This window comes from Rhinopithecus roxellana, chromosome 4 (assembly GCF_007565055.1).
Source record: "Rhinopithecus roxellana isolate Shanxi Qingling chromosome 4, ASM756505v1, whole genome shotgun sequence".
Lineage (NCBI taxonomy): Eukaryota > Metazoa > Chordata > Mammalia > Primates > Cercopithecidae > Rhinopithecus > Rhinopithecus roxellana.
The window spans coordinates 36,872,349-36,893,530 of NC_044552.1; the positions used below are offsets into that span (position 1 = coordinate 36,872,349).

Consider the following 21,182-nt stretch of genomic DNA (forward strand, 5'->3'; position numbering starts at 1 on the left):
CCAAAGCGCTGGAATTACAGGAGTGAGCCACCGCGCCCGGCCAGCAGAGGGTCTTTAGAAGGGTTCTCAGGATCCAGAAATTGGAAGCAAAGGCCAACTTACACCTTAGGAAGCTCAGGGAAAAGCTTGATGGTCACCTACACGACAGAGGCACGTTGGCCTCCAGGTGGGCGGGGAGCATTCTTCCAGCCCCGGCTCCGCCCCGGGCTTGGGTGGACAGACCAGCTTTATCTCCAGAGACTTCCCCTGTCTTCCCTGCGTCGGCTGGCTAGACCCACACACTTCGGCTGCACATTCTTTGTTTAGATCTGCTGATGCCTTCTTTCACTGGGAACGGTCCAGTCCTGCCCGCCTGGCACTCAGCTCTGTGGATCTGAGGTTTTACTTCCTCTCTTTCCAACTGCGAGGGGTGGGGATGGAGTGGCAATCTCATTGCTCCTTCCTCTCCTGGCCCCTCTTGCCTTCTCCTGGAGACCCAGGTTAAGTGGGCAGAGGATTCCGAGGGTCCTCTCCTGCCGTGGGATTGCACAGAGGGCTGGGTCCGCAGGCTGGCTAAAAGGACCTAGCCCAGGATTGCGAGGCAGTGCCCTCCCCGCAGCTGCACAGCCTCCGGCGCCCGACGCAAAGCCCAGCAGGGGCGTGTCCGCGCGCTTACCTGCCATTGGCCAGGTGGGGCCGTCGGCCGCCTGAAGTGCCTGTGCTATAAGTGCGGAACGGGTGACTGCGGAGCCAGGCGCGGCGCAGGATGGTGGACAGCGTATACCGGACCCGTTCCCTGGGGGTGGCAGCCGAAGGGCTCCCGGACCAGTACGCGGACGGGGAGGCGGCGCGCGTGTGGCAGCTGTATATCGGGAACACCCGCAGCCGCACCGCCGAGTACAAGGCATGGCTGCTCGGGCTGCTGCGACAGCACAGCTGCCAGCGAGTGCTCGACGTGGCCTGTGGCACTGGGTAAGCCCAGGAGGGGGCCAGGGGCGTTGCATGAGATCGGGGTCCGGCTCAGCCTGTACCGCGCGGCCGCAGAACCACAGGACCGGGCACGTCGGGGCGGCCTTTGCCAGCCTGGAATGGGTGGGACACCAGGGCCAGGAGCAGGTAGCTGCCCGGCAGAACAGGCACTGCGAGTGCCCCCCTGAGGCCAAGGGTCAGGGCAGGGGTGCTCAGGGAGAGGCCACGGAGAAGGGAGACTGAGTGTGAGTGAGGGTGTGGGCAGAAAAGTGAGCGTCCCTGAGGCTGTGGAGCCAGGGCCACGGACAGACTCCAAATATTCCTCCTGTGATGGCCTTGGGCAGTGTTAACAGTTAACATTGCTCAACATTTGTACCTGCCAAGCCAGTGCCAGGAGCTTTTGATACATCAGTTTTTTAAACCCTCACAAAGCCCCATGAGGTTAAGCAGTGATATTCTCTCATTTACTACTGGGGAAGTAAGGTCTCAGCAAAGTAAAAGTCCCTCATACATCATCCAGTGAAGAGGAGCTAACAGGCCTGGGTTGGTTAAGGTCTGTCCTGTGCTCTAAATCACCATGTTCTGCTGCCTCTTGTGCACACCTATTTTAACTTCGAGGAGCCTCAGCTTGTCTGTCTCTCAAATGGGAATAACACTATTTACTTCTCAGGATTGCCATGAGAATTACTGCATATTTGTAGAGTGCCTAGCTCTGAAGAGGTGCCTTAAAAAAAAAAAAAAAAAAAAAGTTGCCTCGTGGTGATAGGAAATAGATTTGTGAGGTCAGTGGAGAGGGCCTGGGGAGAGGAGGCAGAGGAATGGACTCTGAGAAGTGGAGACAAAAGTGTCTGGCACAGGGTCTCCTGGCCCTCCCAGGCTCCCCTGACTGCCCCTCTCTGTCTCTCTCCACTGGCCCTGCCCAGGGTGGACTCCATTATGCTGGTGGAAGAGGGCTTCAGCGTGACGAGTGTGGATGCCAGTGACAAGATGCTGAAGTATGCACTTAAGGAGCGCTGGAACCGGCGGCATGAGCCTGCCTTCGACAAGTGGGGTATGCAGCTCTAGCCAGGCCCCCCCAGCCCAGTCACCGGGAACATTGTTCATTCTGCCTGGGGCTCCTTTAAGTGGGGGCGGGGGTGGAGTGTTGTGTTTTCCTCGGGGAGACAGCAAAATTACTGTAATTTATCTGAAAAGCAAGGCTTAAGCTCCAGAATGAGACACTGGGTGTGAAGAGCTGGTTTTAACTGTGTTTATGGCATCTTGTCCCTCCCCCTCAAAGAAAAACCCATAAGCACAGAGCCCTCCTTCCAAACCAGGGTTCCTCCTCCCTTGATCCCTTTTCTCTCCTCCCCCTAACCGAATGGGTAGTTTGTGTGTCTTAAGAAGAAACCCAGGCAGGACTGCACTTGGTGGAGGTGGCTGCTACTGGTACCATGGTGCCTCCCTGATTCCTCTTTCCCTTCCTGGCCCCCAGTCATTGAAGAAGCCAACTGGATGACTCTAGACAAAGATGTGCCCCAGTCAGCAGAGGGTGGCTTTGATGCTGTCATCTGCCTTGGAAACAGTTTCGCTCACTTGCCAGACTGCAAAGGTGAGAGAGGGTGTGGCCTTGGGCATGGCCCCCACCTTGAGCTGTACCCCCTTCCACAGACCTCTGGGCACCTGCTCTCCTGCAAAGCAGACTCTCTGCCTCTCTCTGCTTTGGCTCTGGCACCCCTGGGGAGGGGAGAGATGGGAGGGAGACTGGTGCTGGGGGCCCTGAGCAGATGGAGCCTTTCTGCCCCTGCCTGGTGCCCAGGGGACCAGAGTGAGCACCGGCTGGCGCTGAAAAACATTGCGAGCATGGTGCGAGCAGGGGGCCTGCTGGTCATTGATCACCGCAACTACGACCACATCCTCAGCACAGGCTGTGCACCCCCAGGGAAGAATATCTACTATAAGGTGGGGCCCTCTGGGGGTGGGGGTAGGGTGGAGGGAGGGTCCAGTGGCCCCAAGGTAGGTTACAGAGGCTAACGCAGCCTGCCCCACCACCTACAGAGTGACTTGACCAAGGACATCACAACATCAGTGCTGATAGTGAACAACAAGGCCCACATGGTGACCCTGGACTATACAGTGCAGGTGCCCGGGGCTGGCCAGGATGGCTCTCCTGGCTTGAGGTACCACTTGGCTCAGTGGGGGTGAGGCGGTAGTTGGGGAAGCTGAGGTCACTAGTCCTCATGGTTGCTGGCGGCTCTGTTACAGTAAGTTCCGGCTCTCCTACTACCCACACTGTCTGGCATCCTTCACGGATTTGCTCCAAGCAGCCTTCCGGGGCAAGTGCCAGCACAGCGTCCTGGGCGACTTCAAGCCTTACAAGCCAGGCCAAGCCTACGTTCCCTGCTACTTCATCCACGTGCTCAAGAGGACAGACTGAGTGTGGCCTCAGCTCCCACAAGCCTCCGCCCAGGCACTGCTAGGCTCTGTCTGGAAGATGGGGACCAGCAGCCCCACACCAGGGCCAGCCTCTAGAGCAGACTACAGCTGGGGTGCAGGGATGTGGGTTCTGCAGATGGAAGGGTAAACAATATAGTCTGTGCCTTTTTCAGTTCCTGCATGTCTTGTGTTTATGTCAGAAGGATCAGACTCCCACGATGCCCACCCCCCGCCCTGCCCTCCCCCAGGGCTTACTCCTCCCACAACCCTGCTCTTTCCCATTCCAACCTTTCATGCCACAACACCAGTAGGGGGAGGGACACGTTTTATTTTCAGCCACAGAACTAGCCCTCTCAGGGCCCAATTCCCAGAACCCAAGGCCCTGGCCCTCCTCCTGAGCAGATGGGCCTTCCTCTTAAAGCCGGCCTGGAAGGAGGGGCAAGTAGGCAGGAGATGTCTCTCGAGCTCTTGCTGCTGTCCCAATGCCACTTTGCACCCTGGGATCTCCTGGAGGGAGGTGGCCTCCAGGTGGGTTGGCAGTAGCCTGAGGAGGAGCCCTTCCCTCCCAGATCTCTCTGTGGGCTATTGAGGTACCTGCAGCCATGCTGAGCGGGGTCCCAGACCCTGGGGGGCTCCTAGCAGGCAGCAAACTTGTGCTGGATGCGCTTGTACCGGAGCAGCTCCTGCTCACTGACTGATGGTTGCAGCCGGGCAGCAGCCTGCAGCAGGTCCTCCATGGTGAGCATCAGTGCTGAGCTCCCTGGCTCCAGCCCTGGACATGACAAGGTGGGAGGTGAGGCCAGATTCCCCATCCCGGCTGGGGAACAGAGGCTGTGGTCTATGCCCAGGCAGAGGAGAGCGCTGGGATGGTGCCTTCCTGCTCAGGGTCTCCTAGATGTCAATGGTCTTCCCTCTGAAATCCAGGACTAGGTTTGTCTCCCACTCGTTTTCTTTTCCTTAAACATTTTTTTTTTTTTTTTTTTTGAGATGAGGTCTCTCTGTGTTGCCCAGGCTGGCCTCAAACTCCTGGGCTCAAGCGATCCTCCCACCTCAGCTTCTCAAGTAGCTGGGACTCAGGTGCACCCAGCTCCCCACTGGCTTTCTGGTTGACCTCTCAGGCCGGCAAGTGGCTCACCTTCCTCCAGGTCATGAACCCTGCGTTTGAGGGCAGCTGTCATGGCATCAGAGCAGAGAGAGTAGAGGTCCGCGCCTGTCAGCTGGGGAGGGCAGCAATCTAGCACGTTTACCAGGCTCACAGATGGCTCTAGCTTGAATCTGTTGTGGGATATGGGAAGAAACAGAGTTGGCATCACCTCCTCCCTCAAAAGCCAGTGCTGACCAGCTCATTCTGCATGTTGCATGCATCCCCTAAGGATCCCAATGCACAAGCCCTTTGCAGTCTTCTTTTAACAGGGCATACTTGCGTGTGATGGCACTCAGAACGCGTAGCTGGGAGGCTCGGTCCTCGTTTGCCCCCACAAACACCAGCTTGTCAAATCTTTAGGGAGACAGGCAGGTATAAGTTTCAGGGAGCCCAGCCATGAGGGGTGGAGGCACAGAATGAGGGTGGAGGTAAGCAGTATAAGGGGACCACCTGCCAGGCCGCAGAAGGGCAGGGTCCAGGAGATCTGGTCTGTTGGTGGCTCCAATCACAAACACATCCTGAGTGCTGTGCAGCCCATCCAGCTCGGCAAGGAGCTGAGACACCACCCTGGAGAGAAGGGAGCAAGGGCAAGAGTCCTTGGTGTCCCCCTTAGACTCTGCCCCTGCCTGTGGTACCTCTCCTTACAGGCAGTCTCATCAGGGCCCTCCACTCAGCTGTGCCCAGTGTACCCCTCCAGGTAGGCCCCCATTCTCCTCAGTGGCCCCTGCCCAATTTCATGGCCCCTTTCAGCTTCCGTTATATTATCTCAGAACTGAAACAGCAGGAACTTCTATCTCTGGACTCTTGAAGACTGCTGTGAGCTTTCTTATATCCTTCCCACCCTGGACCCCCCAGCCTCCATTCCCACTCAGACCCCCACCTGTCCATCACTCCTCCAGAATCTCCACTTCGCCCCCGGCTTGGGGCCAAAGAATCCAGTTCATCAAAGAAGATAATGCATGGAGCTGCAGCCCTGGCCCTGGCAAACACTGAAGAGAGATTGGGGCCCATAGGAGGGCGAAGCTCGACTTGCAGGGGGTTGAAGTTAGGTGAGAGCAGGGAGGGAAACTGGGGTCTGATAATATAGCACTGGCACCCCAGGTACTACACCCAGCTGGGCAGGAACCTGACTTGTGGAAAGGAGGACTAGGAATGATCATGAGTAGCCTGGCAGTGGGGGTGGCTTGGGGGCCATCAGGATTTGGGAAGCATGGGAAGCCCTGCCCCTCCCTGCTCACTCACCTTCCCGCACATTCTCCTCACTTTGGCCCACATACATGTTAATGAGCTCTGGCCCCTTCACGCTGAGTGAGAGGATGTAAGGTGAGACCCGTCAGATGCACATACACACAACTGACCTCTCAGGCAGCCCCTCCTGCTCCCCAGCATGCTGTAGCCCCTGATCCACCCGCCAGCCCTTCCAGGCCCCCTGGCCACCTGAGGAAGGTAAGGCTGCACTCAGTGGCTACTGCCTTGGCCAGGAGGGTCTTGCCGGTGCCAGGGGGCCCATGGAGCAGAAGGCCTGAGCGTCTCAGGCCCAGGCTCAGTAGCTCAGGGTGCTCCAGGGGGAGCTGAATGGTCTCCAGGATCTCCTTCTTCACCTCCTGCAGCCCACCTACATCATGCCAGGACACTGAGGGGATCTAGGAGATGGAAAGTGCGTGGTTGGGATATGCTTTTGGAGGGGCTCCTGTCCCACCTCCAGGGACTTGTTCTCCACCTTGGGGGCTCCAACAGCCTGGGAGTGAGCTGTCTGTTGTAGCTCCAGTGCCTGCCCAAAGTCCTCAGCCAGGAGGGGAAAGCCAGCAGCACACAGCTCCCCCTCATCCTCCTCAGTCAAGCCACCTGCCAAACTGCAAAGAAGAACACAGGGAGGCCTCCTCCCCATCAACACCCATTCCCTTCCTCACCACCCACCCATCTACATCCATTTCCTCTTTCCGCCTTTCCTGTGCCCAACTCCTCTTACCCTAAGTTCTTGATCCTGGTGCAGGCTGCCCGGCTGCTGTGGGTCAGAAGAGCATAGAGATCCCCTACCACAAAGCCCTAGGGAACCACAGGAAAGGACACATGAGCAGGGCACAGTAGGTAGGAACCTTCAGGGACCATCCCCCAGTTGGAGCAGAGGCCCTCTGTTGATGCCTTAGGTTTTTTTTTGAGATGGAGTTTTGCTCTTGTTGCTCAGGCTGGAGTGCATGGCGAGATCTCGGCTCACCGCAGCCTCCACCTGGGTTCAAGCGATTCTCCCGTCTCAGTCTCCCGAGTAGCTGGGATTATAGGCATGCGCCACCACTCCTGGCTAATTTTGTATTTTTAGTAGAGACGGGGTTTCTCCATGTTGGCCAGGCTGGTCTCGAACTCCCAACCTCAGGTGAGCTGCCCACCTCGGCCTCCCAAAGTGCTAGGATTACAGGCGTGAGCCACGGCGCCCAGCCTGGGTTTTCTACTCTCACTCAAAAGGCAACAGGACTGAGTTCTTGTAACAAAAGCCAGGGACCTCCTAGGGAGGGCCAGTACTCTGCCTTGATACTCACTGCACACCGCCTTGCTAGCTGTGCCAAGTTCACCTCCTGGCCCAGGGGAAGGTGGGCAGTGAGGGCCCGCAGGATGCTGAGCCGCTGCCCTTCTGATAGAGCAGGCACCTCCAGCTCATGAGGAAATGCTGTCTGCACATCAGCAGGCAAGTCTTGGGCCCGGCTTGTGGTGGCCACAACCATGAGGGGAGGGCAACTGCAGACAGAGGAGTGGGGACTGAGGGTAAGAATGTGGTTGACAGCTCCTGTGGACTGCCTTGTCCCAAAGTCAGCACAGAAGGGCAGGGAAGTAAGGTGGGTGCTAGGATGGGGTAGGGAGATGAGCACCTACCCCAGTTCCTAGATGGGGGAACTGTGTTTCCCCATCACATTGAGGGCAGAGGCTTTTTCTTTAACCAAGTGTTCCCCAATAAATGCTAGACCACAGACTCCTCCCTCTGGATCCCTCTAAGACACTGAGCTCAGGGCTGTCTAGAGGGCAGCCAAATGGGTGGGAGATGACTGAGAAGTCACTGAGGGGTAAGAGAAGGGAGGAATGAAAGGCTGAAAAGTAGGAGGGCTGCTCCACCCATCCCCGTTTTTTTTCTTTTTTTTTTTTTTAAAGACTGAGTCTTGCTCTTGTCGCCCAGGCTGGAGTGCAATGGTGCGATTTTGGCTCACTGCAACCTCCGCCTCCTGGGCTCAAGCGATTCCCCTGCCTCAGTCTCCCAAGTAGTTTGGATTATAGGCGCCTGCCACCACGCCCTGCTAATTTTTGTATTTTTTGTGTGTGCGTGTGAAGGAGTCTCACTCTGTTGTCCAGGCTGAAGCGCAGTGGCGCGATCTCGGCTCACTGCAAGCTCCGCCTCCTGGGTTCACGCCATTCTCCTGCCTCAGCCTCCCAGTAGCTGGGACTATAGGCGCCTGCCACTACGCCTGGCTAATTTTTTTTTCTTTTTTTGTATTTTTAGTAGAGATGGGGTTTCACCATGTTAGCCAGGTTGGTCTTGATCTCCTGACCTCGTGATCCGCCTGCCCTGGCCTCCCAAAGTGCTGGGATTACAGGCGTGAGCCACCGCACCCGACTTAATTTTTGTGTTTTTAGTAGAGACAGGGTTTCATCATGTTGGCCAGGTTGGTCTCGAACTTCTGACCTCAGGTGATCCACCCACCTTGGCCTCCCAAAGTGCTGGGATTACAGGCGTGAGCCACCACGTCTGGCCGGCCTCCTCGTTTTGACAGGTCCAGCTCTGTATAAATACCTGTTGAGGGGGTCCTCATCAAGGAGGAGGTGACGCAGCGCAGCCACCACACGGGCATCCTCACCCAACCCATCGCGGTCCCGGCCCAGAAGGTCCACGGCTGTGAGCAACAGCACTGCAGGCCGGCAGTGGCGGGCCCGGGAGAAGATGGCCTGCAGTTTTGTCTCCACAGCCCCACTACTGTCTGCGCAGAGGCTGGAGCAGGGCACCTGGGGAGGGGATCCCAATGGGTCTGCGAGCAAGGGGCAGGCATGACAAGGGCAGGAGAATAAGGGGAGGAGGAGTCGGAAGATGTTGGCCATCTTTTTCTCTGGAGGGCAGGGATGGGGAAGATACCCTGGCCAAGTCCTACCTCTTTTTTACCCTATCCTATTCCCTGGACTGTCCACCAATATCTTGCAACCCCCTCCTTCTTGAAAGTACCTCTCCGTAGCTGAGCATCATGGGACTATGCCTGACCCACTGGGCTGAAGTGTTAGGGTCTGTGAGTAGACAGAGGAGGGAGGGGAGAGGAAGCAGCAGAGAAGGAGAACATGAGCTAGGGAGGGGAAGTAGTTGGGATTCTACACTCCAGAGACCCTCACCTTCAGTAAATGGAGCCCAAGTTGACTACAGGCAGCAGCAACTACTGTGGTCTTCCCACAGCCTGGGGGGCCCCGTAGAAGGACACTGCTAGTTCCTGTCAGCAGGGCACCCCTGCAACCAGAGAACAGACATTCATCTCCTTCATTTTGCCCAAACTTTAGAGTCCCCAGTAACACAGGGTCCCTTGAATCTATAAAGCAGATACCCTGTTTTTCTCTCCTTGAGCCTCCCCTACCCCAGGCCAGGGCTGTCGCCATTAGTGAGGCTGCGTCTCCCACACCACCTATGGTGCTCTGGCTGGGGCATCCAGCATATCCAACAGCCAAAGACGAATTAATTCCCTTTGGCATTGCTGTGCCAATAAAACTGTTATGACTGGTCTGAACGGTATTGAGAGGCATTGTGGTGGCATTGGCAGCGGGGCGGGGGGGGTGTCTGCGTCCACACCTGGGTCACTGGTATGGGCAGTTGTGTCCTTCAGGCAATGGCGGGGGGGGGGGGTCTGCGTCCACGCCTGGGCCACTGGTATGGGGAGTTGTGTCCTTCAGGGCCAGGGCAGTAAAGTCCAGGATTGCTAGTGAGCTCCCCAAGGGGAAGGGCAGTTTCAGAAACAGATGCCCCTGCTGGAGATTCTTCCTCCAGAGCCAGTCCTGGAGGACAGAGGTTATCCCAGGAAAGGAGCGTGGGAATTGGCTTACAGAAAGGAGTGGGCTGGTGGCCTGGTCTGGACATACTGGTTTGAGGAAGGTCCTCCCAATCCCACTCTGTCCAGTTCATTAGGAACTACCCATTTGGCTGCTGCTCCTCCAGGGATGTTCTAGCCAGGCTTTTCTCACACCCTGAGGTGATGACCTCACTCACCCTGGCTGGAGGCGAGGCTTCAGGACAGCACAGAGTTCAGACACCAAGGCCTCCAAGCCTGGAGGAGACAAACTGCTCCGGAGAGTGGATTTCTCTGAAGGGAGCCATGGAACAGGGCTCAGGGTAGAACCCACCTGTGAAAGGCAGGAAAAAGCTTTCGTTTCTAAAAATTGTTTCTACCCCCTGTGCTGGTCTACACCCATCCCTGGGGCCTCACCATGTACAAGGAGGTATGGGTTGTGTCGGCCAAGTAGGCGCTGGCTGGCCCATCTGGAGCTTCCCCAGCTGTTTTCTTCACTTTAAAAAACATTTCCCGCCACCTGCAGGAAAAAGGCCCAATGAACCCCAGACACAGAGTCCAAAAACGTCCCCTCCTCAAGGACAAGGTTTCTCAATCACGGAGGACAAACAAGAGCACCACAAGTGCGTGTCCTGAGTCATAGTGGGGAAAAGGAATGCCGATGGACTTTCTCGTCTTCCTGACAGACCACACACACGATGAGGGCAAGAGCTATGCCTGTCCCTCTGCATCCCCCATGACAGCCATGAGAGCTCTGAGGGGGTGTGTTTCTCCAGGCATGTGGCCTACCCACCCACACCAATGGGAGAAGCTGCTGCTGCACTAAGCAGTGGATCATCTGATTATTTCCACTGGCTTCAGTCTCCCCCTCAAACACACAGCCACCCAGGCCCCAAAAACCCCAGGGGGAAGGGTCCCTTGGCTCTTATTCAATAATCCACAAAATCTCATTGCAGGTAGAGTCCTTAATAATGCCATCTGATGAATAACGGTTCTGTATTCTGGCTGCACATTAGAATTATCTGTGTAACTTTAAAAACTAAACATTTCTCACATATTATGTGATTCCATTCAGTAGAACAGCAGTTGCCATTGGCTAGGAGGGAAGCTATAGGGAATGACTGGTAATGGGTGCAGAGTTTCTTTTTAAGGTGTTGAAAATGTTCTGGAATTAAACAGTGATGTTTGTTGGTTTTACAACCTTATGAATTAAACAACTGAATTATATACTTTATTTATTTATTTTCTCTTTTTTGAGACGGAGTCTCGCTCTGTCGCCCAGGCTGGAGGGCAGTGGCCGGATCTCGGCTCACTGCAAGCTCTGCCTCCCGGGTTTGCGCCATTCTCCTGCCTCAGCCTCCCAAGTAGTTGGGACTACAGGTGCCCGCCACCTCGCCTGGCTAGTTTTTTGTATTTTTTTTTTTTTTTTTAGTAGAGACGGGGTTTCACTGTGTTAGCCAGGATGGTCTCCATCTCCTGACCTCGTGATCCGCCCGTCTCGGGCTCCCAAAGTACTGGGATTACAGGCTTTAGCCACCGCGCCCGGCCTGAATTATATACTTTAAAAGTATGGTATTACGGTGTGTGAATTTTATCTGTTTTTAAAATTAACCTTTCTCCTTCCTTTGTGAAGAAAAAAAGCACAGGCTCCAGCCTCACCCTGATTCTGCTCCAAGAGATCTGGGGTGGGGCTTAGGCACCTGTATTTTTTGAAAGCTTCCCCAGCAATTCTGATGCAAAACCAGGGCTGTGCAGTCGTTGGCGAGTATCATAGTGAGTTAGGGTTATTCAGCCTACTAACAGGGAAGAGGATGGGTAGCAGGAACAGTTACTAACCCAATTTTCCAGATAAAGAAATGATGAACTACTTCCCTCTTTAATCCTCGGGCAGCAAGGCAACGACAGAGCCAGGCTATAACCTAGTCCTCTTTAAGATCCAATCAGGCTGCAAATTCCTCTGCTCACACTGTCCCACAGTCTCCAAGCTGCTCTCTCTAGCAGCAAAGGGGTGTGAGAGTACAGCAAGGTAGAGGGGGAAGCATACCAGGTTCGTATTATGAAACTCTTCTAAGTACTATAGTAAACCTAGAACATCAGGAAGCCTGAATCTGCCTATAATTAATTATAAATAGATGACAGTGGGCCTCTAACCTAGGATCTCGATCAAGTTCAACAGCTGAGTCATAGTGTATATGACTCACCATGGAAGCCCTGCATAGGAATGAGATGGGGGACAGCACTGTGGCGTAGGGAGACACTACCTTCTTCAATGGAGGGTGGTTGGACCACCTCAGTGAATAGAAAGGCTAGAGCTCTGGAACCTATGTGGACACTGCTAAGGAACACTGGGCTGTGCTCCAGCCAGCCAGATAGGTGATAGTGGAGCTGGCTCCCATGCAGCCTGGTTTGGGGAAGTGGAGCACCAGGGACAGGATGGAGAGGCTACACCACCAACAGTGGAATTCCTTTGCAGGGCTCACAGGAACTTCTGCAGGGCTTCCCTTCTCAAGCCCAGTGCAGCTTAAAATGCTCACCTGTATCTGTCCTTGGACCCATTGGGCCACTCACTCCAACCTTGCTTTCCTCGGCGGGGAAAGAACTATGTGCTCAGCACTCAGGAGGAAAGCAGGGTTCTACAGAGTTGAGACAATAGAGAACTGGATTGCCAGCCTGTCTCATGAGGTTCTAGTGCCTATTTTCCTTTGAAAGTACAAAGAGTGGGCATTCTGTAGTTTTCCTACTGAAAGCTAGCTCAAAGACGTTTGCTAAATTTAAGACAGGAGATAGAGGTGGGAAGTGACTGCTAAGTGCCAGCCTGGCATTTTCCACCAGACTCGTTGTGTACTTAATCTGGAAAACCTTGAAGAGGTAAACCCTAAATGGGGTTACACGGGGCACCACCACCCTGAGATTGGGGGTACTGAGCAGTGGCCAGAACCAAGCACTGGATATTGACCAGGGATGAATCAGGCACTCCAGACAAGGACTCTCTCTCCTGGCAGAGGACCCAGGCTGGCTATGCCACAGACCTTGGACATGAAGGCTGTTATGCATGGGTTAGTGCATCTATCAGTTGTGCTCTCCTTCTAGTAAATTGCTACAGGAAATGAGTTCAGAATACAGGGAATGCTGGGATACAGGGCTATACATTTTCCTCCCTATGCATAAGGCTAAAGCAGTGTCTCAATTCTTTGCCTCAACATTTTACATGGAACCTCTGTGGTCAGAGTCAACAGGAGGAGAAAAGCTGGATTCCTTATTTTGGGTTCTTGGCTCGGTTATGCTCTATTTCTCATTCTCTGTTGATAGGAAAGGGTAGCCCTCTCAAAAACAATAGAAATCCCTCTTTCCCGTTTTCAGAGATAGGATTGAGAAGTAGCTTGTGCACACTCCATAGTTAAGGCAGAAATCAGAGCCTGTATATCCTTATGTTGAGATATGGATGGTATGGCCCAAGTCTTGGTCCAAACAACACCAAGGCTGAGAATGGAAAGGAAGGAATCCCGTCTTGGTCTAGGCCATTAAACTCTTCTTTAAAAGAAAAAAATAAATAAATAAAAATTTAAAATTTTTACCTATTTATTTTTTGAGATGGTCTTGCTGTGTTACCCAGGCTGGAGTTCAGTGACCCGATCTGGGCTCACTGCAACCTCTGCCTCCCAGGTTCAAGTGATTCTCCTGCCTCAGCCTCCTGAGTAGCTGGGATTACAGATGTTCACCATTACACCCAGCTAATTTTTGTATTTTTAGTAGAGACAGGGTTTCACCATGTTGGCCAGGCTGGTCTTGAACTCCTGACCTCAAGTGATCTGCCCACCTCAGCATCCCAAAGTGCTGGGATTACAGGTGTGAGCCACCACGCCTGGCCTAAACTCTTCTTAGTGCTTTGCTTTACATAGGGCCACCAGTCAGTTTGAGGATAAACACCTCCCAAAGCCAGCAGTGAGGGTTCTTTTTGTTTGCTTGTTTTTTGAGACAGTGTCTAGCTATATTGCCCAGCTTCCCGAGTAGCTGGGATTACAAGTATGCACCACCATGCCTGACCGGTTCTTAACCTTTCTTCAGTCATACACTTGTTTGGGAACTGAAGGACTGGTGAATTTTCTCTCCAAAAAAATGTACACAGGCTGGGGGTGAGTTGCGCACAACTGTAATCTCAGCACTTTGGGAGGCCAGGGCAGGCAGATCACTTGAGCTCAAGAGTGCGAGACCAGCCTGGGCAACGTGGCGAAACCCTATCTCTACTAAAAATACAAAAACCAATAGCTGGTCGTGATGACGCGAACCTGTAGTCCCAGCTACTATGGCAGGGGCAGTGCTGAGGTGGGAGGATGACTTGAGCCATGGAGGTAGAGGCTGCAGTGAGCTGTGTTTGTACCACTAAACTCCAGCCTGGGTGACAGAGCAAGATCCTGTTACACACACACACACATACACACAGTACATGACAACAAAATCCTCTTGGGCACAAATTACATATGATTTGCAGGGAAGGGATTGTAGAATCCATGCAACCAGGTTACAAATCCCAGCTATAGGACAGAAGGCAGCTGCATACCTGGGCAGTTTCTCTGGACTTCCTTCCAGGATCTCTACTTGCCCAATTGTTGGCACACACAGAACATCCCCTTCCTGGACTACCCTGCAACACAGCAGTGGCCCTAGTCAGGTCACAATGGGAGTAATGAGCATGTGTTCATTACCACATGCCCACCCCCCAACATGCAGACTACTTCTTGAATCTACTGCCCACCCAGAGATCCCACGCAGTTCTCCAAGGAAAAAGTCAGACTTAGGATGAGCTAGGGGAAATGTTGGAGAGACTAGAAAGGGGGATCAGAGACAGATGAGAGGCAGAGCAGGATCCTGGCTCTTTTGGAGCCCTCTTTGATCAAAAGTGTCTCTGTCTGGAATGTCCAAATTAACCTCATGGTTCAGAAATTAACCTCATGGTTCACATTTCTCTTCTGTGGTCTCCCTAATATACCAAGAGGCACCTACCACAATCTGTCTAAAATGTGGCTTCTTTTTTTTTTGAGATGGAGTCTCACTCTGTTACCCAGGCTAGAGTGCAGTGGCGCAATCTCAGCTCACTGCAAGCTCTGCCTCCCGGGTTCACGCCATTCTCCTGCCTCAGCCTCCTGAGTAGCTGGGACTACAGGCGCCCGCCACCATGCCCCGCTAATTTTAGTTTTGTATTTTTAGTAGAGACGGGGTTTCACCATGTTAGCTAGGATGGTCTCAGTCTCCTGACCTCATGATCCGACCGCCTTGGCCTCCCAAAGTGCCAGGATTACAGGCGTAAGCCACAGTGCTCGGCCACAAATGTGGCTTCTTTTAACCAGGGCCTCTGGGGTACCTGATTCTAAGGCATGGGATAGGAGGAATGTGATGAGGGTGAGATGCTATCCTCCTTAAAAAGTTAGGTAGCTAACCTGGGTATCTGAAAGTGCCGGTAAAGAACACCATCATAATTTCCATTAGTGCTGTAGTGGGGAGAAGACACAATTTCGATGTGTAACTCTCTGGCAAATGGAGGCCCAGGCAGCAATGAGCAGCTTCCTTTGTCTTCAGGGGCGATGGCGCCTTCCAAGTACCTCTATTAGAGAAATAACCGCCACGTTATAACCTTCTCCTAAGGCGGCAGACTCTAACCTGTCTCTTAGCAGTCAACATGTCTATTTCCATCCTGTCTTTCCCATAACCACAAGGCTTGTGGAAGGTGGCGCCAGAGGTAGCAGACCTGAAAACCTCTCCCTCTAATGGGTACCAGGAAGAGAATGTCACCTCCTATCCCCACTCTGGCTCCAAAAAATTTTCTCGGTAAAGATAACCTTTCTGTGACACCTTTAACTTGGCCCAGAGCCTGTGAAATGGTAAAGACATTTATTCCCACAAGACCTATGAGTGACACCAGGCACCCACTGGGATTAACATTAAGTGGTCATTAGTGGGGAACCTCTGAATTCAGGCTGTGGGAAAAGCTGAAAGGGTTGGTTCAGTGGTTGGTTGGTTCAATGAGCTCTACTCTTGAGTACTCCAGCAGTTTTTCCTCCATTCAGGAGGAAACCTACATCCACTCCCTTTCACATGTATCTTATATCTCTACCTGACATCCCATAGTATTAACTGGCTGCTCTAGTATTGCCCAGTAGAACTCTCTACAATGGAATGGTCTATATCTGCATGTGCTATTGAGCACTTGAAATGTGGCTAAAAAGATAAAACAAAACAAAACAAACAAACAAAAACAAAGAAATGTAGCTAAAGCAACTAAAAACCTGGATTTTAGTTTTCTTTTTTTTTTTTTTTGAGACTTAGTCTTGCTTTGTTGCCCACGATGAAGTGTAGTGGCACAGTCACAGCTCACTGCAACCTCTGCCTCCTGGGTTCAAATGATTCTCCTTGTGCCTCAGCCTCCTTAGTAGCTGGGACTATAGGCGTTTATGCCACCATGCCGGGCTAAATTTTGTGGTTTTTTTTTTTTTTTTTGAAACGGAGTCTCGCTTGTCATCCAGGTTAGAGTGCAGTGGCATGATCTCGGCTCACTGCAACCTCCACCTCCCGGGTTCAAAGGATTCTCCTGCCTCAGCCTCCCGAGTAGCTGGGACTACAGGCATGTGCCACCACACTTGGTTAAATTTTTTTTTTGGATTTTTAGTAGAGACAGGATTTCACTGTGTTAGCCAGGATGGTCTCGATCTCCTGACCTTGTGATCTACCCGCCTCGGCCTCCCAAAGTGCTGGGATTTTTGTATTTTTTTAAATAGAGATGGGGTTTCGCCATGTTGGCCTGGCTTACTTTATTTAGTTTTAGCTAATTTAAATTTAAAAAGCCACAAAGTGGCTGGTGGCTTCCATATTGGACAGCACCATCTAAACCATATATCTAGGTCCTTAATTGAACACTACTATATTTGTCCCCCAAACTCAACTTTCATTTTTTCTTTTTTTGAGACAGAGTCTTGCTCTGTCAACCAGGCTGGAGTGCAGTGGTGTGATCTGGGTTCACTGCAACCTCCACCTCCCAGGTTCAAGCAATTCTCCTGTTTCAGCCTCCCCAGTAGTTGGGTTTACTGGTGTGCACCACCATACTGGGCTGATTTTTGTATTTTTAGTAGAGACAAGGTTTCACCATGTTGGCCAGGCTGGTCTGGAACTCCTGACCTCAAGTGATCTGCCTTGGCTCAGCCTCCCAAAGTGCTAGGATAACAGGCATGAGCCACCGCACCTGGCCTTCTTTTTTTTCACACAACGAAGGTTTGTTTTTTTGTCACTTTTATGTCTGTTATGGTGAACTGGTGCCTCTTTACTCAGTAACCTATGGAAATGGAACAACTATTATCTGTTCTACAGCTTTCTTCTTGAAGTAAAGGCAGAAACCAGAAACTTCCCTTGGATGTATTTAATACAATATTAAAATTAAATACCAGGCACCAAAGATAATAAAGACTCCTTTCCTTCAAGGTATTTACAATATATAATTGGGGATTAGACAGATTATGTAATCATAACAAGATAGAATAAAATAAATGCCATAAAAAAGATAGAAAATGCTATAGGAGGAAGTGCTAAATTTGTGACTGTGAGATCATGAAAGGCTTTGTGACAAAGGTGTCATCTTTAGATGGCTCTTGAGGGAAAGGAGGGTAGGATTTTAACAGATGAGGCTAGAATAATAGGAAACAATTTGAAGTCAAGGATAAGCATGAGCAAAAGCACAGAGACATCATCTTCCATATCATAAAGCACAATACCCAATACATTGTAGCAATTGGATAAACTAATTAGATTGAGTAGATTAACATACACACCTGAAACCTCACTTTTCTTTTTTCTTTTGACACAGAATTTTCGCTGTCGTCCAGGCTGGAGTGCAGTGGTGTGATCTGGGCTCACTGCAACCTCCACCTCCCAGGTTCAAACAATTCTCCTGCCTCAGCCTCCCAAGTAGCTGGGATTACAGGCATGCACCACCACACCCAAACCTGACCTTTCACTTGAATGAATAAAAGCCTTTCGTAGGCCCCACTACATTATGGAGGCTTATGATATTTTGATTATAGAAAATGCATAAATAGGCCGGGTGCAGTGGCTCACACCTGTAATCCCAACACTTTGAGTGGATCACCTGAGGTCAGGAGTTCCAGACCAGCCTGACCAATACGGTGAAACCCCGTCTCTACTAAAACTTACAAAAATTAGCCAGCGTCGTGGCGCGAGCCAGTAGTCCCAGCTACTCGGGAGGCTGAGGCAGGAGAATCGCTTGAACCGGGAAAGCGGAGGTTGCAGTGAGCCGAGATCGCCGTCACTGCACTCCAGCCTGGGTGACAGAGCAAGACTCCATCTCAAAAAAAAAAAAGAAAAGAAAGAAAAAGAAAATAGATAAATGAGGCTAAGAAACATTATTATCATTATTATTATTATTTTTGAGACGGAGTTTCACTCTTACTGCCCAGGCTGCAGTGCAATGGCGCGATCTCGGCTCACCGCAACCTCCGCCTCCCGGGTTCAAGTGATTCTCCTGCCTCAGCCTCCTGAGTAGCTGGGATTAGACGCATGCGCCACCACGCCCGGCTAATTACATATTTTTTATAGAGACGGGTTTCTCCATGTTGGTCAGGCTGGTTTTGAACTCCTGACATCAAGTGATCCGCTGGCCTCGGCCTTCCAAAGTGCTGGGATTACAAGCGTGAGCCACCGCGCCTAGCTAGAAACATTATGTTCAAAGTCCGGGATAATATGGAGCACGAGTCCTAAATGCTACGGCTTTAGTCTTCCAATTTACCTAAGACACAGAAGAGGGTATAAGGCAGAGCAAGCACTCTTGACCTCAGTCCTTTATCCTACCTGAATTCTGAGCTCTCCCACTTCCAGGGGGTCACAGCCAAGATTAAAAGCCAAAGTGGCAGGGACGAGCGCCAGTCCGTCAGCGAGGGGCTCTCCCAGCTGCCCAGAGCCGGGTCCCAGTCTATCAGAGAGGTCCCAGCGAGGTTCTAGGACCTGCACCCTGGCCAAATGCGGCCGTGAAGTGTTCGATGACTCTCCGGCCCGGGCCACCCACACCCATTCGCCCTGGAAGAGGCCAAGGCCACGGAGACAGCTCCGGCTCACCCCTAGTGAATCTCCAGTCCCTCCCAGAACTCCCTGGAGTCGCCGGACTGTGCCAGAAACCGCAAAGGAGGACACCACGGGCGGGGGTGGGGGCCGACTGCTGTCCCCAGACTCTGGGCACAGTCTGGCCCGCCCGCGGAGCTCAGTCACAGCCAGCCGAGTCCCTGGGCCCAGCAGCCCTTGCAACGCCGGCCGCGTCTCCAGCACCCGCGGTCCGGGCACTGGGAGGGTCTCTCCGCGCCTCACCAGCAGCGGCCCGACTCGAGGTCCGAGCCCAGGCCCCAGCGAGGTGCCAAGCAGTGCCCAGCCTAGCGCCGGGGGCCGCCGCACCGGCCGCGCCCGCACCCAGGCCCCGGAGCCCAGTGCCAGGAGCCGCAGCAGCGCGCGGCTAACAAGGAGCTGCGGGGGCCCGGGACCCTGCTCTTCGGTGCCCCCGCCCGGCCCCTCCAGGGCTGCCACCAGCAGCGCCGGCCCTGCCGGGCTCTCCCCTGCAGGCCTCAGGGCCAGCACTAGGCCCAGCCCCGCCGCCGGCCACGGGCCCCCGGGCGGCAGCAGCACTGCCAACGGGGGTGTCTCGGTCGGAAAGGGCTCCAGCACCCGCAAGACAGCCAACGCCATAGTGACAGGAGACCAACGAGGAGGGTGAAGGAGCGCGGCTTCCGGAGCCAGCGAGCTAGACCACTAGTGTGCGCGAGCGCCGCTTCCGCTTCCGTCAGGGGAGGCCGGAGGAAAAGGGGAGGGGCGTCGGGTGCCGCAGGCTTGTTCTGAGAGGGTAAGCTGCGCCCCGAGACGGATTGGTCTGCGTCGTGCCTCGATGGCAGTAACGTTCATCACTGCTGTTGCGTAGCGTTTACGCATCCGCCCTTTGAACCTGTGCTTAAGGAATTTATCTTTGCCTTCTACGGAAGTAATGTAACTATCTTAACTATCTTTCCCTGTAGCATGAACGTAACAGTTTATTGACTGATAAATGAACAGTCAGCATGCTCGGTATGACTGGGCCTAGTGCTGGGAGCTCTAGGTGAAATATTTCGGAAGGAGTCTGCCCCTCGCGGAACTCCTGCAGCTTCCCCTGTGGAACTATGAGCACTGAGGTTTGAGGGTTGCAGGAAAGGTTGCAGGAGGGAGTAGCAGTATTAGAAAACTGTCTCACGCCTGCTGATAGGTGTATAGTGGCTGCTGAGTGAATTACTAGATGTGATTCATACAGCCCTGGAGTGCTTGGTGCCACCACACATGTTCCAGCACATCTGGCACAAAACCCATGTTCCAGGACTTCTTGCCCTGTTCATTGTTCTTTTTGTTTCACTTCCACCAAACTTGAAGACAAAGCAGCTTCCTTTCTTCACCTCCCAAATCCTTGCAGATTGGAAACCCATTCACTTTTTATCGTAGAGCGGGGCAGGCAGCAGAGCAGGCAGAAGGAAAGTTGAGCTTCTGTCAGCACGGCACCAACAGTCGACTTCCTGCCTGTTCTGTTATATAGATTCCATCCTTCTCTTCACCTACACTGTTCTGTACAAGACACTCAGCTAGTGGTAGGCCACATTTCCTTTTTTATGGAGATAGGGGCCTACGCTGTCACCCAGGTTGGAGTGCAGTGGCACGATCACTGTTCATTGCAGCCTTCACCGTCCCAGGCTCAAGTGATCTCCCACCTCAGCCTCCCCAGTAGCTGTAGCTGGGACCACAGGCACACGCCACCATGCCCAGTTAATTTTTTTTTTCTCTTTTTTCTTTTTTGAGACGGAGTTTTGGTCTTGTTGCCCAGGCCAGAGTGCAATGGCACGATCTCAGCTCACTGCAATCTCAGCTTCCCAGGTTCAAAGAATCTCCTGCCCCAGCCTCCCAAGTAGCTGAGATTACAGGTGTGTGCCACCACACACCTGTAATTTTGTATTTTGTGTGCCAGCTAATTTTGTATTTTCAGTAGAGATGGGGTTTCACCATGTTTGTCAGGCTGGTCTCGAACTCCTGGCTTCAAGTGAGCTACCTGCTTATGTCTCCCAAAGTGTTGGGATTACAGGCATGAGCCACTGCGCCTGGACTAATTTTTTATTTTTTGTAGAGACAGTTTCTCTGTGTTGCCCAGTCTGGTCTCGAACTCCTGGTCTGAGGAGATCCTCAGGCCTCAGCCTCCCAAAGTGCTGGGATTACAGGCATAAGCCATCGTGTCCCACCACATTTCCAATAATTAACAATTATTTTCACTTAAAATAAACGAATTGGATGGTGGCAATTTCCATTTTCTAGAGCTTACATTCTCTTTCAGCTACTGCTCAGCTTTCTTTATCTCTCCTTTCTTCTTGAGGCAGTCTTCTATTTTGTACATTATACATTCCTGAAAATTTGAAAGCCAAATATATGAAAGCTATTAGATTTGCATAAGGGGCTGGGTGAAGTGGCTCATGGCTGTAATCCCAGCACTTTGGGAGGCCAAGGTGGGTGGACTGCTTGAGGCCAGGAGTTTGAGACCAGCCTGTCCAACATGGTGAAACCTCATCTCCACTAAAAGTACAAAAATTAGCTGGGCATGGTGG

At 52.6% G+C, this 21,182-nt stretch overlaps 2 protein-coding genes across 6 annotated transcripts; one reads left to right on the top strand and one right to left on the bottom strand.

The window, feature by feature from the left end:
* The first annotated feature begins 244 nt into the window (after positions 1-244).
* On the top strand, positions 245-3,544 carry GNMT (glycine N-methyltransferase). Of its 2 annotated transcripts, XM_010369689.2 has the most exons (6): positions 254-951; positions 1,872-1,999; positions 2,423-2,539; positions 2,747-2,889; positions 2,986-3,107; positions 3,193-3,544. In XM_010369689.2, the coding sequence occupies exons 1-6, from the start codon at positions 746-748 to the stop codon at positions 3,362-3,364; spliced, it is 888 nt and encodes a 295-aa protein (XP_010367991.1). In that variant the 5' UTR covers positions 254-745; the 3' UTR covers positions 3,365-3,544. The 2 variants fall into 2 exon arrangements, with proteins under 2 accessions (XP_010367990.1, XP_010367991.1); XM_010369688.2 differs by having other exon boundaries at positions 245-951; positions 2,423-2,889; positions 3,193-3,542.
* Positions 3,545-3,671: 127 nt separating this feature from the next.
* On the bottom strand, positions 3,672-19,369 carry PEX6 (peroxisomal biogenesis factor 6). Of its 4 annotated transcripts, XM_010369685.2 has the most exons (18): positions 18,379-19,369; positions 14,964-15,127; positions 14,087-14,170; positions 9,946-10,048; positions 9,729-9,862; positions 8,867-8,978; positions 8,283-8,491; positions 7,042-7,237; positions 6,477-6,553; positions 6,228-6,360; positions 5,945-6,150; positions 5,750-5,811; positions 5,388-5,496; positions 4,958-5,074; positions 4,784-4,861; positions 4,499-4,638; positions 3,958-4,135; positions 3,672-3,870 (listed from the first exon to the last, which is right to left on the bottom strand). In XM_010369685.2, exons 1-17 carry the CDS (start codon positions 19,258-19,260, stop codon positions 3,999-4,001), a joined length of 2,943 nt encoding a protein of 980 aa, XP_010367987.2. In that variant the 5' UTR covers positions 19,261-19,369; the 3' UTR covers positions 3,672-3,870; positions 3,958-3,998. The 4 variants fall into 4 exon arrangements, with proteins under 4 accessions (XP_010367987.2, XP_030784365.1, XP_010367986.2 ...); XM_030928505.1 differs by having other exon boundaries at positions 3,672-4,135; positions 18,643-19,369; XM_010369684.2 differs by having other exon boundaries at positions 3,672-4,135.
* Between the last annotated feature and the right edge of the window lie 1,813 nt (positions 19,370-21,182).

What these genes read in the sequence shown, in the direction of transcription:
- GNMT (XM_010369688.2), top strand. Translation starts at nt 746, where the DNA reads ATGGTGGACAGCGTATACCGGACCCGTTCCCTGGGGGTGGCAGCCGAA. An exon ending in GACGTGGCCTGTGGCACTGG is followed by an intron (nt 952 to 1,871) that starts GTAAGCCCAGGA and finishes GGCCCTGCCCAG; the next exon opens with GGTGGACTCCATTATGCTGG. An exon ending in GGAAGAATATCTACTATAAG is followed by an intron (nt 2,890 to 2,985) that starts GTGGGGCCCTCT and finishes CACCACCTACAG; the next exon opens with AGTGACTTGACCAAGGACAT.
- PEX6 (XM_010369685.2), bottom strand. Translation starts at nt 19,260, where the DNA reads ATGGCGTTGGCTGTCTTGCGGGTGCTGGAGCCCTTTCCGACCGAGACA. An exon ending in TTGGGCTCCATTTACTGAAG is followed by an intron (nt 8,492 to 8,866) that starts GTGAGGGTCTCT and finishes TCCCCTCCCCAG; the next exon opens with GTGCCCTGCTCCAGCCTCTG. An exon ending in AGGCTGTTGGAGCCCCCAAG is followed by an intron (nt 6,151 to 6,227) that starts GTGGAGAACAAG and finishes TCCATCTCCTAG; the next exon opens with ATCCCCTCAGTGTCCTGGCA.